Source organism: Galeopterus variegatus, unplaced genomic scaffold, assembly GCF_000696425.1.
Source record: "Galeopterus variegatus unplaced genomic scaffold, G_variegatus-3.0.2 Scaffold627, whole genome shotgun sequence".
Classification (NCBI taxonomy): domain Eukaryota; kingdom Metazoa; phylum Chordata; class Mammalia; order Dermoptera; family Cynocephalidae; genus Galeopterus; species Galeopterus variegatus.
The window spans coordinates 88,710-105,816 of record NW_007726738.1 but is presented as its reverse complement, the minus strand read 5'-3'; the positions used below and the strand labels follow the sequence as shown (position 1 = coordinate 105,816).

At 40.6% G+C, this 17,107-nt stretch overlaps 1 protein-coding gene across 1 annotated transcript in view; it reads right to left on the bottom strand.

The window, feature by feature from the left end:
• TTC9 (tetratricopeptide repeat domain 9) overlaps window positions 1–2,113 on the bottom strand; it is a 34,044-nt gene extending 31,931 nt beyond the window's left edge. The window contains exon 1 of the mRNA XM_008570768.1: window positions 2,109–2,113. Within this exon, the coding sequence (XP_008568990.1) occupies window positions 2,109–2,113 (5 nt within the window). The remainder of the gene's footprint in view (window positions 1–2,108) is intronic.
• Between the last annotated feature and the right edge of the window lie 14,994 nt (window positions 2,114–17,107).

Sequence of the window (17,107 nt, the reverse complement as noted above, 5' to 3'; positions counted from 1 at the left end):
CCGGCCCTCGCGCGCAGCGGGGCATCGGTTTGGGGGGACCGCGGGCCTGCCTGGGGTGGCGGTGATTGTCGCCGACCCGGAAGAAGCTTGGCTCGCCCTAAGGAGGGGAGGATTAACGACAAAGACGGCCGCTCTTTACCATTCAATCCAGCCCTCTGAGACGCGCCTCGTCTGAGACACGAATGGGGGGAGGTGTGGGTGTGTGTGTAGGGGAGTAGGGTGGCAGCAACGAAATGCATGCAGACTCACCCTCAATAGACTCCTTAAAAATTAAAAAGAAAGGTGCGGCGGGGAGGAAGGGACATAGGCACAAGCCATAGCTTCTTGTTTGCAGGAAGGCATTATTTTTTTTTAAGGGGGCAGGGTCTCTTTTTGTGGATCCAGGTTGTCGCTGAGGTGTGTTTAGTTATGTGTGGCCGCCGGGACGCCCAGAACATGGAGTGCATTTCAGCGTGTGCGGCGTTGTATTCCAAGAGCCTGTGTGTGCTTACGCTGTGTGTGTGCGCAGCTGTGCAGCATGAATCACGGACATCAAAGATGGAAAACACCTGTTACTGCTGGTCATCAGGCTTGACGTGCAAACGTTCTAGTTTCCATTTACAGGACAGTTCTCTTCCCTTCCTCAGGAGGCTCCGTTCCTTCATTCATTCTTTCAGTCAACCCTCAGTATCAGCTGTCTGCTGGGGATTTGCTAATGCCAAGAAGCAGATAAAAATAGGCGTTATTCCCCTGCCCTCAAGAAACTCCCAGTCTACTGGGGGAGGTACATCGCCCACTGGTAGAGTCACTGGATCAGGTAGACATTGGTAAGTGTCACTGGGTGGGCAGGGGGTGTGGGGTAGGGGCAGAAAATGCTGTGGAGCCCTGAGGAGAGGAGGGAGAGGTGGCTTTTTGAGTAGTGGTGGATTTATGGAGGGAATAGCATTTGAGGGGCTTGAAGGATGGGTAAGATTTGGGCATGAAAAAATAGAAGGAAGTGACATATCAGCCAGGTTGAAGAAATTGAGCAGAAGTCCTAATGTTTGAAATCTCAGGTGTGTTTAGGGCATGATGTTTGATTTTGTGGCCTAAATAGAAGTCGTGGGAAATGATTGGATTGTCTTATGGAGGCTTTTGGATGAAGAGTTTGGATTTGATTTTATAGACAATGGAGAAAGCTGACATTTTTTAGTTCTCTCCCCTCTATGATGCTAGTAAATATATATATATATTCTAAAGCATTGGTTGTCAAAGTATGGTTCCCAGACCTGCAACATCTCTCTCCCCTCTATGATGCTAGTAAATATATATATATATTCTAAAGCATTGGTTGTCAAAGTGTGGTTCCCAGACCTGCAACATAGCAGGGAACACAAGCATCACCTGGGAAACCGTTAGAAATGCAAATTCTGGGGTCCCACTCCAGACCTACTAAATCAGAAACTCTGGGGGTTGGGTCCAACCTGTATGTTTACAACCTGTACTTTCACAAACTCTTTGATTGGTTCACATGCCCTACTTCAGAACTTTGTTACTCATAGTTTAGGCTTTGGGCACATCACTCAGGAACCTGTTAGAAATGCAGAATGTGCAAAATCTCAGACCTACTGACCCAGAAGCTCCATTTTAACAAGATTACCGGGTGATTTGTACACCTGCTAAAGTGTAAGAGCACTGCTCTAGAGGTTTTGGAAAATACACCAAAGTATAAGGAGGAAACCCCAGCTTATGCCCAGGTATATTCTTTCTTAATATTTTGATGTAATTCCTACCAGTTGTTTTCTACTCATCTATATTTCACATAGTGTTCTTTCAACAAGCATAAGTGGTATGGGACTGCTATGGGCTGAATGTTTGTCCCCTCCAAAGCTCATGTTGGAACTTAATTCCCAATATGGTGTTAAAAAGGTGGGGCCTTTAAGAAGTGATTGGATTGTGAATACTGTACCCTCAAGAATGGATTAAGACATTCATGGATTAATTGTATAATGGGTTGTCAGGGAGCAGACTGGGGGCTGTATAAGGAGAGGAAGGAAGCATGTGGAAAGGAGCTCTTGCTTAGCCCTTGCCATGTGAAGCTCTTTGCTGTCTTGGGGTTCTGCAGTTTCCACCGAGAAGAAGACCCTCACCGCATGCACCCTCCAGACCTTGGACTTCCCAGCCTCCAAAACTGTAAGAAATAAATCTCTTTTATTTGTACTTTACCTAGTTTCAGGTATTCTTTTATAAGTGACAGAAAACTGACTAATACAGGGACAATATACACAATTTGTTTCCTGCTTTTTCCTCTTTACATTATATGTAATTAAATATTCTTTTAAAGCTTCATTTTTAGTGGCTGTATAACATTCTGTTGTATGTTACCATATTATACTTAGCCATTTTTCTATATGGTTCAACACAGATCTTGCTATTATAAATAACAGTGAGATCATAAAAATGATAGATACCATATATATATATATATATATATTGCTTACTTTGTGCCGGGCACTGCATTAAGAACTTTACATATAATAATTCATTTAATCTTCATAAGAACCCAGTGAAATAAGTGCTATTAATATCCCCCTTTTAGACACCAAGTCACAGATTCTGTCACTGACAAAAGAATACCCCAAACTGGGTAATGTATAAGTAAAAGAGGTTTATTTCTTACAGTTTTGGAGGCTGAGACGTCCAAGGTCCAGGGGGTGCATCTGGTGAGAGCCTTCTTCTTGGTGGGAACTCTCTGCAGAGTCCCAAGGCAGCACAAGATAACACTGCTCATTAATAGTGATGCTGGGATTTAAAGCCAAGCATCTGGCTCCAGAATCTATGCTCAATGACCTTTACACTTGAAATTTGTCCTAATTTATTTTTCCTTAAAATAATTATTATGCCAATTTTTAAGAAATTCTTGAAATACACTGTCAATTTGAATTTTAGAAAGGTTGTACTAACTTATGCTCCCACTGGCAATGTGCTAGTTTCATAGCATTGTTGCCAACATCAAGGGTGAACTTAAAAAAAAAAGTTCTAATTTGATAAATGAAAAATGTTTACTGAATTAACTGGTATATCTCTAATTATAATGGTGAACAATTTTCACATGTATAGTTGCAGTTACTAGAGAACTGAGGGCTTTTAGTTGGACACACATTACTTTTCTAAGTGCTTTAACATCTTTAATCTCATTTGATCCTCGCATCAGCCCCAGAGAGAGTAAATGATTCTCTACTTACACAGTGAGTCTGCAGTTCTTTCTAATAAGTGAGACATCATATTCAGTGGTTAAGAGGCTCTGGACTCAGGCAGGTGTAGGCTGGAATTCTATCTTTGCTTCTTCCTGGGCAAGTTATTCAACTTCTGAAAACCTCAAATTTCCTCCCTCATTAAATGGGGATACTACTTACTTCATAGGGTTGTTGTGAAGCATATTGTCAGTGCTCAACAGATGGTAACTGTAATTATTACTAATGAAATCCTGTCATTATTGGATTCTCGTAATAATGTTGTAGCAGAACTCAAGTTGATTCATAAATATTTGCCAACCCCTCGCCCTTTTTACTTTAAAGTATTGCATCAGGTAGAGCAAAGAGAAGAAATTGGGGGTTGGGATGCTCTGAATTTTCATTGTTACCAGTGCTTAAAGTCACTCAAGTAGGAAGTGCTACAGAAAGTGAATATTGGATGAAGATGTAGGCCTGGGAGTTGGCTGCTTTAAGAAGTAAGACATGAATTGGGTCACGATGGTCATAACCACTTAATGGTGAGAGGTATTGATGTGCCAAGTTACTTTTTGTTTTCCCATTTGTCCTGATTTAATGATACAGTATCTCATTCTTAGATTTTGGGTTTGAGGGCAGGGCTGCAAGAGACGTGTAACCCATGTGGTGCTACCGTAGGTCTGAAGCAAAACTCAACTTGAGAACTTAGTACTAGCTTGGATGAAGGAAAGCAAGAATGAGCAGGGGAGGGAATATTGTTACAGGCGGGACATACAGAGTGAGAGGAGACTTACTGTGCCCGCCTGGCCTGCTCCATAGAGTTGCGTACATGTTTGTAGCATTGTTTCATTTGCTTGTCTTTAGTATGCTTCTGTCTCTGTCTAAGCCGCTCATTGGTAAATGTGTTCTGGCTTCTTTGAAATGGTTTCTTCCCTTCAAATGGAATTAAATAGGTGCCAACGAGAATTTCTCTAACATTCTTTCATTAACTATTGACCATATGCAGAGTGCTATTTTAGGATGTGAGCAAAGACCCAAATGACAGAAAAGTTGGGCATGGATTTAGAAGTCAGTAACTCAGTGTTTCTTAAACTTTAATGTGTGTATGAATCACCTGGAGATCTTATTAAAATGCAGCTCTCTGAGTCTGTTAATCTAGGATGGGGCCCAAGATTCTGCATTTCTAACAAGCTAGCTGGTGATGCTGATACTGCTGGTCCATGGCCCACATTTTGAGGCACAAGTGTTTAGAGGAAAGGGAAGCTCCATAGCTCCCCTTCTCTCCTAGTCTTTGACTTTTCCCAGAGTTGTTCAGTAGATTAGTCAGATTCCAGGAAATTCAATGGTCCACATTTAACAAGAGCAGAGTTATGAACCCCCATCTTGTTTTCCCTTCCTCATACTTTTTTTTTTTTTGTCTTTTTCGTGACCGGTAAGGGGATCGCAACCCTTGGTGTGGTGTCGCCCACACCGCGCTCAGCCAGTGAGCGCACCGGCCATTCCTATATAGGATCCAAACCCGTGGCGGGAGCATCGCTTCGCTCCCAGCGCCGCACTCTCCTGAGTGCGCCACAGGCTCGGCCCTCTCATACTTTTTATTGCTTGTATTTCTTGTCTCGTGGTAGGAAAGAGGGTGAGAAGATTTTGGTGCATCATGGTGAGGGAAAGGCCCTCGTGAGCCTTTAGTGTAGGCTATTCTAACTTTGTTTTAAAAAGAGAGCCCTGCACTAAGAAATTGGGCATTTATTCAGGTGAATATAATGTGATATTTTGATTTCTGCTCTGTCAGTGGTCCTTGACTGTGTTGTTTCCTCATGAACCTCACAGAGGAGCAAGATGATTGAGCCACAGAAGGCTTCTAGTTCCCATGGTCCTTTGACCCAGTGTCATCAAAACCTCTCTCTTCCTTCCTAACAGGTGAGAGTCCTGAGCACATGCTAGTAAATCCTGAGGATGGTCTTACCAACAATGGAATAACTCATTACTACTGAGGTATGCTGAAAGATTTCTTAGAGAAGATGTATGTGGAACTACTTTGAAGGAAAGAGCTGTGTGTGGGCAGCAGCAGAAGGCCCAGTGCTCCTGCTGGCTTTGTGGGTTTCAGGCACTGGATCTGCCCTGGGTTTTGATCTTGTTTGTGCTTCTTGGAGCCTCTGACTCTTTGATTGCCTAGGGTCCTAGAAGACTGAAGCCCCCTTTCTTTCCAGATTTCCTCTGGAGCTTGCATACCTCCTAAACAGATGGCTGGTACTGCTTTGTCTCTTCCTTCAGCTCAGTTTCTTGAGCATGTATGAGACACATATTTGAATCTCTTTTATACGAATCTAAGCTTTTCAGTGTTTGGTCACATGCCAACTAAACCAAAGCTATTTTGGGGATGTTTTTCTAATTGCATTGAACTTCACAATTAACCTGAGAAAATTACAGCACATCCCTCATCAGTTGTTATCTTCAATATCTTCAAATACCCTTCTGTGGAAAAGTGGGAGATTTTAAACTCTTTCATGCCTAGGTGTAGCTAATGTGAGCTTCATTTTTTTATTCTACCCCACCCCAACAACAAATTCTTTTATAATTCCAGAGCCCAGCTCAGCCTGGCCTTCTTTAGAAACAATAGGGCCTCTGCCCATCCCTACCCTCTTCTACCACTCAATTCACTCTCCAGCCTCCCTGTGTCCAATGCCAATTGTAGCCCTGTTGGGGGCCCATGATGTCAGTTATTTGGATCCGCCAGTGTCCCTTCCCTCTGTTCCATGTGGTCTGGTGGAACTGTCAATCATGCTGCCCTCTTGTCCTCCCGCCCCACCCCCCTCTTGCTGGCACCTATTCCAGGCTTGAGCACCATAACAATTGATTCAGGAGGGGTACATGAACCCAATAGAGACAGTTTTTCCTGAGATTTATATACAGATGTTGGTAGAGAGAAGTTGTTTTTTTTTTTTCCCTTCCATTTTGGATATTGAGACAGTTTTTCCTGAGATTTATATACAGATGTTGGTAGAGAGAAGTTGTTTTTTTTTTTTTTCCTTCCATTTTGGCTATGAAGTTGGCAGGATTTGAGGTGGGGCTATCAGTGGCCATCCTTCTCATCACTTGGAGAAGGTCTTTCTGAAAAATGAAGTGGAATAGAGGCAAAAAGGAGATAAAGGAGACAGAGCTCTGGAGATATCAGTGAAGTTCTTAGATCCAGCTGTTTTTAATGCTGGAATACCCTTGGGCTTCCCAGGTATGTGAACAAATAAGTTCCCCTTTATACTTAAGCTAGTTTGAGTTGTCACTTACATTTGAACAAATATTGACTTATATATTTCTTCTGAGGTATTAACACTCTTCACCCACCACCTCCTGCCACCACAGTTTGGCTGCTGTTACAAGTGGCTGGTGATAACAGCCATGCCTCCCTGCCTAGAGAACATTCATTCTTTCGTTCCTTTACATTCATTAAAAAATAATTTATTCATTTATTCTTATCCTTTATTATGGAAAAATTTAAACACACACAAAAGAAAGAATAGCTCTATATAACACATCCTAAAGAACCCGTCACCCAGCTCAAACAGTTTTCAACAACCAATGTTTATTGCCATATGTTCAGTTTTCCATATGTACCATTCTTATATCTCTATGCCTTTGCACTTGCAGTTCCCTGGGTGTTTCATGTTTCTGTATTTCTCCCTTGCTTGCTCTTAGAACATTAGGTCTTTCAGTCAAAATCACCCAGATTTGCTGCAAGACGTAGCACAAGGGCCGGCCCGGTGGCGCACTGGAGAGTGCGCTGCTTGAGAGCGCGGCGGAGCTCCCGCTGAGGGTTTGGATCCCATGTGGAGACCGGTTCCCACTCACTGGCTGAGCACGGTGCGGGCGCGGCGCCGAGGGTTGCGATCCCGTTGCCGGTCCCCGGTGCGGGCGCGACACTGAGGGTTGCGATCCTGTTACCGGTCAGTAAAAAAGACAAAAAGGAAAAAAAAAAAAAAGACGTAGCACAAGTGTCAGCTCCATTGTGAAGCCTCACTGACCTCCATATACAAGGTTAGTGTTCCTTCTGTTATGTGCTGATAGCTGCCTTTTCATCCTTCTATATTATGTAGCACTTACTCATTCAACTAACTTTTATTGGAAATTTTCACCCTTTTAGGCACTGGGGATCAATGTGCAAAACAGGCAGAGATCCATACCTTCATGGAATGGGGGTGACTGACAGACAGTAAACATCAAACATAAGTAAGTTATGTAGGGTGTTAGAATGTGATAAGTGCAGTGGGAAAGGGAATTTAAGTGGGATTGGGTGATTGTGTATCTTCAAATCTTAAAGAAAATAAGGGAAGCTACACTTATCATACTGTATAGTGGTTACCTGCTTGCTCTTTTGTCTCAATAACTAGACTAGCTGTTTGGAAGGAGGGTCTTTTTCATTCTTTTTGTAGCCCTAGCACCAAGTATAGTAGTAAATGTTCTTTAATAGTTATAGAATAAATCAAATAAACAGAAGAATATAAGACACATGCTCCAAAGCTTCTTGGTGTCGAGGACGTTTTTTTAAAAAGGTAGTACATGTACATGGGGAAAAAAAATCCAAATAGTGCTTTATGTGATAGAGCATGTCTCAAAAAGTAAGTTTTCCTTCTACCCCTGGCCCCAATCCTTCAAAATCCTTCCCAATGGCATCCACTGTTACTTGTTTTTTAATGTATTACTCCAGAGAGACACAGCATCTATCTATCTATCTAATTTATCTTCAATTACAACTATCGTCATAGAAATCATTGTATTTCAGTATATGTAGAACTGCCACATTTTATTTTATTTATTTAAAGATGACCGGTAAGGGGATCTTAACCCTTGACTTGGTGTTATCAGCACCACATCACATTCTCCCGAGTGAGCCACAGGCTGGCCCCAGAACTGCCACATTTTAAAATACAGTATAGCTATATAGTATTGGTTCGTACTGGTGCATCAGAACGTATTTCACCAGGCTTCAGTTGATGGATATTTAAGTGATAACGAAGATTTTTTTTTTTTTTTTTTTTTTAAAGATGACCGGTAAGGGGATCTCAACCCTTGGTTTGGTGTTGTCAGCACCACCCTCAGCCAGTGAGCAAACCGGCCATCCCTATATAGGATCCGAACCCATGGCCTTGGTGTTATCAGCACCGCACTCTACCGAGTGAGCCACGGGCCGGCCTGTTAACGAAGATATTTTGATGAACCACTTAACTAGTTGAAAAATCAGGTTTGCGGAGGAGGAGGGGGGTAAGGAAGGAATTGGTAAAGGGCCACGAAAAATGATTACATTGTGTAATGCTGAATATACAAATTATCCTGATTTGAGCATCATATATTGCACACAGGTGTTGATATTCAACTCTGTACCCCACAGATATGTACAATCAACTATGTTTCAATAATAAAAAAAAAAAGTCAGATTTGGTATGAATCTGGTGCATCAAATCTTTCATGCTTATCTGAGTCAATAGTTTCCCTGTCAGGGAGGAGGCCAGTCTCCCTACCTCTCCATACATTAATTAATTTCACCACAAACTCTGGAGGTTGGTTATGATGCTTACTTTACAAAGAAGAAACCTGAGGTTCTCAGAGGTTAGGTAATTCACCCAAGGTCACACAGCTTGCAAGTGGGCCTACCTGACTCCAAAGGCCATGCTTTTTGCCACCACTGGAGTTTTTGATAATTCTGCTGGAGTGCAATAGAGGATTTATTCAGGCTGCCTAGGGGACTGTAACAGAGGATCATTCAGATTCTTTCCAGTCTGAGGATGCTGTAACACTGTGCCACCTTCCACCACCCACTCCCTACCCCGTGTGCCCTGGGAGACTTACCCCTGCACCAGCTGGGCTCCTGTGCTCTCTTGCTGCTGGTCAGCTTTGGCAAAAGGGAGTCACCAATGTAAGACTGGAAGATGAGAGAAGAGAGAGATTAGCATATTTTTTCCACAGTCTCTCCGTGCTTTGGCACCATGGTTTTGGCAGTGGCCATATCCCATCACTACTGTAGTTATCACTGGGTGGTCTCTCCTCCTTGGGTCCACTTCTCGATGGGCTCTGGTAACACAATTTCTTCCTTTCGACTGAATATCTTCCCTCTGTTGCTAGTCTCTGGATGCTTCAACATTCTTTCTTGGTGCTTCTAACCATGCCTACACTTCTGTAAACTTTAATCTCTGTACTAAAAGTTTCTTCAGGTGAACTGTTAAAGTTAGATTTTGTTTACCATCACGACCTTATTAGAAATACTATTTTAAGGTGTAATTCCTCCCAGGAGACTTTTAAAGACCTGATACTATAAGACTCTTTGAAATTAACAGTAAGTTTTCAGGCTAATTTGGACCTTTCTACTCTCAAATTCTAACTTGGCAGCAGCCTGTTTGGCCAAGTGCTGAGACTTGCTCTGCTGTTGGTATGTGAGGTTGTAAGAATGTGGATTTTGTGTGTGTGTCATTGTTCTGTTTCTCATAATTTTGTGTGAAACTCTGAAACTGTGACCTTTGACTTCCATCAGTAGGCATTTTACATTTTAGCAGTCTTTTCTAACCCCCTTCCTACAACTTTTTTCCTCCCTACAGAAATGGTATAGAGATATATAAGTTATCTGTAGCTGTGTAACACATTGCTCCAAAACTTAGCAGCTTAAAATATGATTTATTGTTTTAAAACAATCTTTTAGTTTCTGTGGGAACTTCTTAGTTGGATGGTTCTGGCTCAAGTTCTTTTAAGAAGTTGAAGCCATGCTGTTGGCTGGGACTGAAGTTATCTGAAGGCTCTGCTGGAGAAGGTTCCAGTTATAACCTCACTCACATTACTGTTGGCAGGCTCTGCTCTTTGCTGGTTACTGGATCAATGTCTTAGTTCCTCACCATAGGCTCCTGAGTGTCTTCATGATGTGATACCCAGCTTCCCCCAGAGTGAGAGGTCTAAGAAATCCATAGTCTTTTAAAACCTAATCTCAGAAGTGACATCTCATCATTTCTGATGTATCCTTTGGTCACACAGACTAATCTTGGTACAGGTTGGTAAGGGAATACACAAGGTGTGAGTACCAGGAGGTGGGGAATATTGGGGGACATTTTAGAGGCTAGCTCTCTCAAGAAAGAAGTAGGTAGTATTGTATTTCTTTATTGTATCTAGCCACATGCTAGAGCTTAAGAGGCATTTGTGTAATATCAAAAGAAAAGTAAAACAAAGTAAGCTGACCACTCACAATGATATAGGAGGTGGTCAGTTTCCCTGAGCTCAGTTTTAGGACACACCTCTGGGTTGTAAGCCACTCCCCAAGGTCTCAGACACCTTCTTTGGGTCCTCCCCTGGAGGAGAGCTACTGTTGCCAGTTGGACCTATTTTCAGCACCAACAAGGGGAAAATGAGACCACAAGGGGCTGGCTTATGTAAATCTAGTGGCTGGGCATGCTCAGTAGAGAGGAGTTATGTAACCCTGATGGCTGGGCATGCTCAGTAGAGTGGAGTTTATCCTCTGAATGACCTCCCACTAGAAATGCTAAAGAGCACAAAATATTTTTGAATATGCCTGGTGCATGTGATAGGGTTTGACCAATGAATGTGCTCCAAGAAGAGACCAACTGAGCATGTGCAAGACTAATGTTACATAATTGGGAACCACCCCCTTAATTGAATATTCATTAGATAAAGAAACTATGAAAGCTGAATCCCAGCAGAAGGCAGGGCTGTTGCTCACTCTCCTGTGGAGTGTGTATTTCTTTCTTTTTGTATCAAACCTACTTTCAGCAAGCAGCTGCTCATTGTCTTGAGCCAGCCTGCACTCTGTTCTGAACTTCAAGTGTGTATTTCTTACTTTTGTGTTAAACTTTGGTGCGAGCCCTGCTCAGTCTCTGGAGCTATGCCACACTCTCTCTGTGAAATCTGTATCTCTTATTCATTGTATTAAACCTGTTCTCACTTTCTACTGTGGCTCTGCTCTCGAATTCTTTCCTGTGGCCGAGTCAAGAGCCTGCTAAGAGGACAGGGTGGGTTGAGGCTGATTATTGGGCCCCCAGAACCCTACCTCTGACATCAACAATAATGTATAAAAGTATGCTTTCTTGTTACAAATGTCAGGTGAAATTCAATGCACCAAAAGGAATTTAGAATATTTTTCTGTAAATTTAACTTGCTACTTTCAAAATTGAAAAGTATTTATGCATTTTAAAGGTGTGACAATATCACTGGGTCCTGGGACATTTCTTTGAGGCTACTCTGATAATAGGATGGTTTCGTAAGATTGTTCTGTCACTACCTTATGGTTCCTTGGTTTTTAATCTTTTGGGAGAAGGAATTGTGGACTGCTTTGACAGTGTTGCCAGTGACAGAATTGTTTGGTAGTGTGACCAGCATAGGAAAGGGGAATCTGAGCTGGGGGAACGTAAAGCCTTGTGCTGAGACCCAAGCAACCAGCATTATCTATAACTCACAGATGTTTACGCTTAAGCTTGTTTTTCAGAATGGCTGGATCCAGGAAACGGCACACTCCAAAAAGCAACAGTGAAACTCCTGACCACAAATGAGTTTCTAGGGCTCCTTTCTTGGGCCCAAACTAAGCTTCAGAACTGACCAATGAACCATCTCCCATAGTCAGCAAATCCAAACTGAACAGGTTTGCATCCTCCATTTGTGTAATAAGAACTAAATGAGGACTTGGGCAAGAAGTTGGGCAGGAACTTTGCCTTTATAAGATAACCTCCTTTCTTTGCTCAGAGAGACACTGCTTTGGGAATTATCCCTAATGTACTCCATTACTTGTCACAAGTAATATACCCTCCCATGCAGACTACTGGTCACGGTTGCATTTATACAGCTATACTCACTGAGAGTGATCCCTTGAGTCTGGTAACAGTAGTGGCATAGGTTGTAGCATTCAGTGCCTCCTAGTGGAGGCAGCATGATGCCTGCTGTGGATTTATTTAATGGCATGATTTATAATTTGGGGCACTGTTTCTGCCTGTGTAGTCCTGAGTTTAGTTATTCAGCTTACCTGGGGATTCTATAAGCTACCTGATAACCTTTTTTTTTTTTCTTTTTTGCAGTATTTTGCTTATTTATATTGGCAAACCTTTGGGAATATTTACGTAATGAATTCTGAAGGTGCTGTACCAGGGAAAGTGGAGTACAGTTTGGATTGAAGTGAATTTATTGTTATGGTAACATAGGTTATTTTTTTTCTTCATTTATTACAGGTTATTGTGCATTGTTAGCACATAGAAATACAACTAATTTTTGTATGTTGATTTTGTATTATGTAATGATGCTGAATTTGTTTATTAGTTCTGACAGTTTTTTGGTGGCATCTTTAGGGTTTTCAATATATAAGATTATCTATGGACAGAGACAGTTTTACCACTCTTTTCCAATTTAGATGTCCTTTTTCTCTTTTGCCTAACTGCTTGGACTAGGACTTCCAATATTATCATGAATAGAGATGGCAAGAGCAGGAATCCTTGTCTTGTTCCTGATCTTGGAGGAAAAGCTTTCATTGAGTATGATTTAGCTGTGGGCTTTTCATAAGTGGTCTTTGTTATGTTGAAGTAGTTTCCTTTGATTCCTAGTTTGTCGAGTGTTTTTATCATGAAAGGATGTTGAATATTGTCAAATGCTTTTTCTGCATTGAGATGATCATGTGTTTTTTCCCCCATCCTTCTGATAATGTGGTGTATTACATTGACTGATTTTTATATGTTGAACTATCCTTACATTTCAGGAATAAATCCCTCTTGATCACGGTGTATAATCCTTTTAATGTTCTGTTGAATTCGATTTGCTACCATTTTTGAGGATTTTTGCATTAATCTTCATCTGGGATATTGGTCTATAGTTTTCTTTTTTGGTGGTCTTTGTTTGGCTTTGGTTTCAGCGTAATGTTAGCTTCATAGAATGAGCTTTGAAGTGTTTGCTCATCTTCAATTTCCTGGAAGAATTTCAGGAGGATTGGTGTTAATTCTTTAAATGTTTGGTAGAATTCTCCAATGAAGCCATCTGGTCCTGGGCTTTTCTTTGTTGGGAGGTTTTGATTGCTGATTCAATCTCTTACTTGTTATCGGTCTTTCATAGTCTTTATTTCTTCATTATTCAGTCTTGGTAGGTTGTGTGTTTCTAGGAATTTATTTCCCTAGGTTATCCAATTTGTTGGCATACAATTGTTCATAGTATTTTCTTATAACCCTTTTTCATTTCTGTGGCATTGGTTTTAATGTTCCCCTTTTATTTCTAATTTTAATTATTTGAGTTGTCTCTTTTTATAAAAGCTAATCTAGCTAAGGGTTTGTAAATTTTGTTGATCTTTTTGAAAAACCAACCCTCAGTTTTGTTCATTTTCCTATTGCTTTTTATTTTTTATTTTGTTTATCTCTGCTCTGATCATTATTATTTCATTCCTTCTGATAGATTTTGGATTAGTTTATTCTTCTTCTATTTGCTTGAGGTGTAAAGTTAGATTGTTAATTTGAGATCTTCATTCCTTTTTAATGTGCACATTAATAGCTATAAACTTCCCTCTTAGCACTATTTTTGTTGCATCCCATAAGTTTTGGTATGTTGTGTTTTCATTTTTATTTTTCTCAAGGTATTTTCTAATATTTCTTTTTTTTTTCAAAAGATGACCGGTAAGGGGATCTTAACCCTTGACTTGGTGTTGTCAGCACCAGGCTCAGCCAGTGAGCCAACCGGCCATCCCTATATGGGATCTGAACCCGTGGCCTTGGTGTTATCAGCACCGCACTCTACCGAGTGAGCCACGGGCCGGACCCCTAATATTTCTTATGACTTCTTCTTGGACACATTGGTTGTTTGGAGTGTGTTGTTCAATTTCCACCTATTTGTGGTTTGTACAGTTCTGCTTGTGCTATTGATTGCACTTTTATTCCATTGTAGTTGAAAAAGATACTTTGTATGATTTCAATGTTATTGAATTATCAAAACTTGTTTTGTGGCCTAACATGTGGTCTGTCCTGGAGAATGTTCCATGTGCACTTAAGAATCTATATTCTACTGTTGTTGGATGGAATGTTCTGTATATGTCTGTTAAATTCAGTTGGTCTGTAGTGTTATTCAAGTTCTCTATTTCTTAATTGATCTTCTGTCTGATTGTTCTATTCATTATAAAAGTGGTGTGCTGAAATCTCTTACTAGTGTTATGTTGCTGTCTATTTCAGTTTTTAATTCTGTCAAGTTTTGCGTCATATATTTAGGAGTTCTCATGTTTGCTGCAAATATTTATAATTATTGTGTCTTCTTGGTGAATTGACCCTTTTATTATTATATAATATCTTATCTTGAAAGATTTTGTCTGATATTAGTCAGCCACGTCTATTCTCATTACCATTTGCTTTGAATGTCTTTTTCCATCTTTTCACCTTCAGCCTATGCATGTCCTTAGATCTAAAGTGAGTCTCTTATACATAGCATATAGTTAGATTCTGGTTTTTTTTTCTCTTAAATCTGTTCAGCTAATCTGTGTCGTTTGACTGGATAGTTTAATTCATTTAAATTTAAAGTAATTAGTGATAGGGAGGGAAGGACTTACTATTGCCATTGTGTTTATTGTTTCCTATATGTCTTGTAGCTTTTGTCTGGTCCCTTCTTTCCTTTCTTACTGTCTCCCTTTGTGTTTCATTGATTATTTTGTAGTGATATGCTTTGATTCCCTCCTCATTTCTTTTTGTGTATATTCTATAGATATTTTCTTTTGGTTTCCATTGCAATTCCATAAATGTCTTAAACTGATGGCATTCTACTTTAAATTGATAACAGCTTAAATTCCTCTGTATACAAAAATTCTACTTCTTTACAGCTCCACCCTCCCTGGATGTTATTGATGTCACAAATTACATCTTCATACATTGTATACCAGTTAACATAGATTTAACATTCTATGCACAAAAATCACAGTAGTACAGATTTCTGTATTTGTCAATGTATTTGCCTTTACCAGAGAACCCTGTATTTCCATATGGTCTTGTGTTGCAGTCCACTATCCTTTCATTTCAACTTGAAGAACTCCTTTTAGTATTTCTTATAGACCAGGTATAGTGGCAATGAATTCCCTCAGCTTTCGTTTATCTGAGAAAATCTTAATTTCTCTTTAATTTTTGAAAGACAGTTTGGCTGGATACAGTATTCTTGGCAGACAGTTTTTTTCTTTCAGCACTTTGAATATATTATGCCACTCTGTTCTAACCTATACTTTCTGCTGAGAAATCTGTGAATAATCTTATGGAAGCTTCCTTTTATGTGACAAATTGCTTTTTTCTTGATGCTTTCAATATATTCTCTTTGTCTTTGACTTGAGACATTTGATTATAATGTGTTTTGGTGTAATTCTCTTTGGATTTATCATAGTTGGAGTTCTTTGAGCTTTTTGAATCTGTTTGTCCATTTTTTTCTTTGGATTTGGGAAGATTTTGGCCCTTCTTCAAATAAGCTGTCTGTCCTTGTCTCTCTTCTGGGATTTCCATGATGCATATATTACTCCACTTGATAGTGTCTCATAAGCTCCTTAGGCTTTCTTCACTTTTCTTCATTCTTTTTTTTTTGGCTCCTCTGATTCAATGACTTTGAATGACCTGTTTTCAAATTTGCTGATTATTTCTTCTGTCTGATCAAGTCAGCTATTGGCTCCTTCTAATAATTTTTTAGTTCAGTTACTGTATTTTTAAGGTCCAGAATTTCTATTTGGTTCCTTTTTTAATAGCTTTTTTTTTTTTTTTTACTGGTAAGGGGATCACAACCCTCAGCACGGTGTGGTCTGCACCACACTCAGCCAGTGAGCACACTGGCCATCCCTATATAGGATCCGAACCCGCAGTCTCGGCGATACCAGTGCTGCACTCTCCCGAGTGAGCCACGGGGCCGGCCCTTTTTTATAGTTTTTATCTGTTTGTTGATACACTCATTTTGTTCCTGCAAAATTTTTGTGACTTCATTTAGTTGTCTGTGTTCTATTTTAGCTTATTGAGTTTTTTTTTTTTGGCTGCTGGCCAGTACAGGGATCTAACCCTGGACCTTGCTGTTATTAGCACCATTTACTGAGCATCATTAGACAGTTATTTAAAATTCTTTGTCAGGCAGCTCATAGATCACATTTCTTTATGATTAATTTCTGGATTTTTATTTTGATCCTTTCATTGGGCCGTATTTCTCTGTTTATTTGTATGTCTTCTAATATTTTGCTGGGATTTGGGCATTTGAAAAAACAACCACCTTTCCCAGTCTTTGGCTGCATGCAGGGGAAGACTTTCACCAGTCAGCCCTGCTGGAGGTTTTAAGACCTCTTAATCCTTTTCTGATCTCTTCCCCTCCCTGGTGTCGGCCTGTGGAACTACAGCTCTAACTTGCTGCTCACCTTTGTTTTCAATAGCTTCCAAACTCTGGCCTGGTCCTGTCAGCATTCTGAGTTAGGCAAGCCAGAAACTAGGCCCTTGGCAGCCCCCATATAAGCCAGAATGTTGAACATATGGTCCATTCTTTTGTTTCCATCACTGAGGGTGGAGTCCTGGTGTAAGGAGTCTCCTCCCAGTTGTTCAGTGCTATGCTGCATAGAGAAAAGGGCACAGATGGGTGTGCCAAATGCTGCAAATTTTCCCACCCCTTTTGCTGGAATTCCTTCTTAGCTTTACAGTGACCTGGGTGCTGTAGCTTCTCAACTTGTCTCTAAAGTTCTTACAGAGATATTCCGGTTTGTATATTGTTAACTCAGTGTATCTGTGCGGGAAGGAGAACCTTTAGCTTCCTAGTCTCCCATCTTGCTGACATTACTTTCTCCCCACAAAGCCTTTTAATCAATCCCTTTGGATTTGTGGACCTCACTGACAGATATTAGAATGGGAAACCATCAAGTTTTGATGATTGAATGTGGCATTTCTGGCCCAGTGAGAGAGACCTCTTTCTGAGCAGGTGGC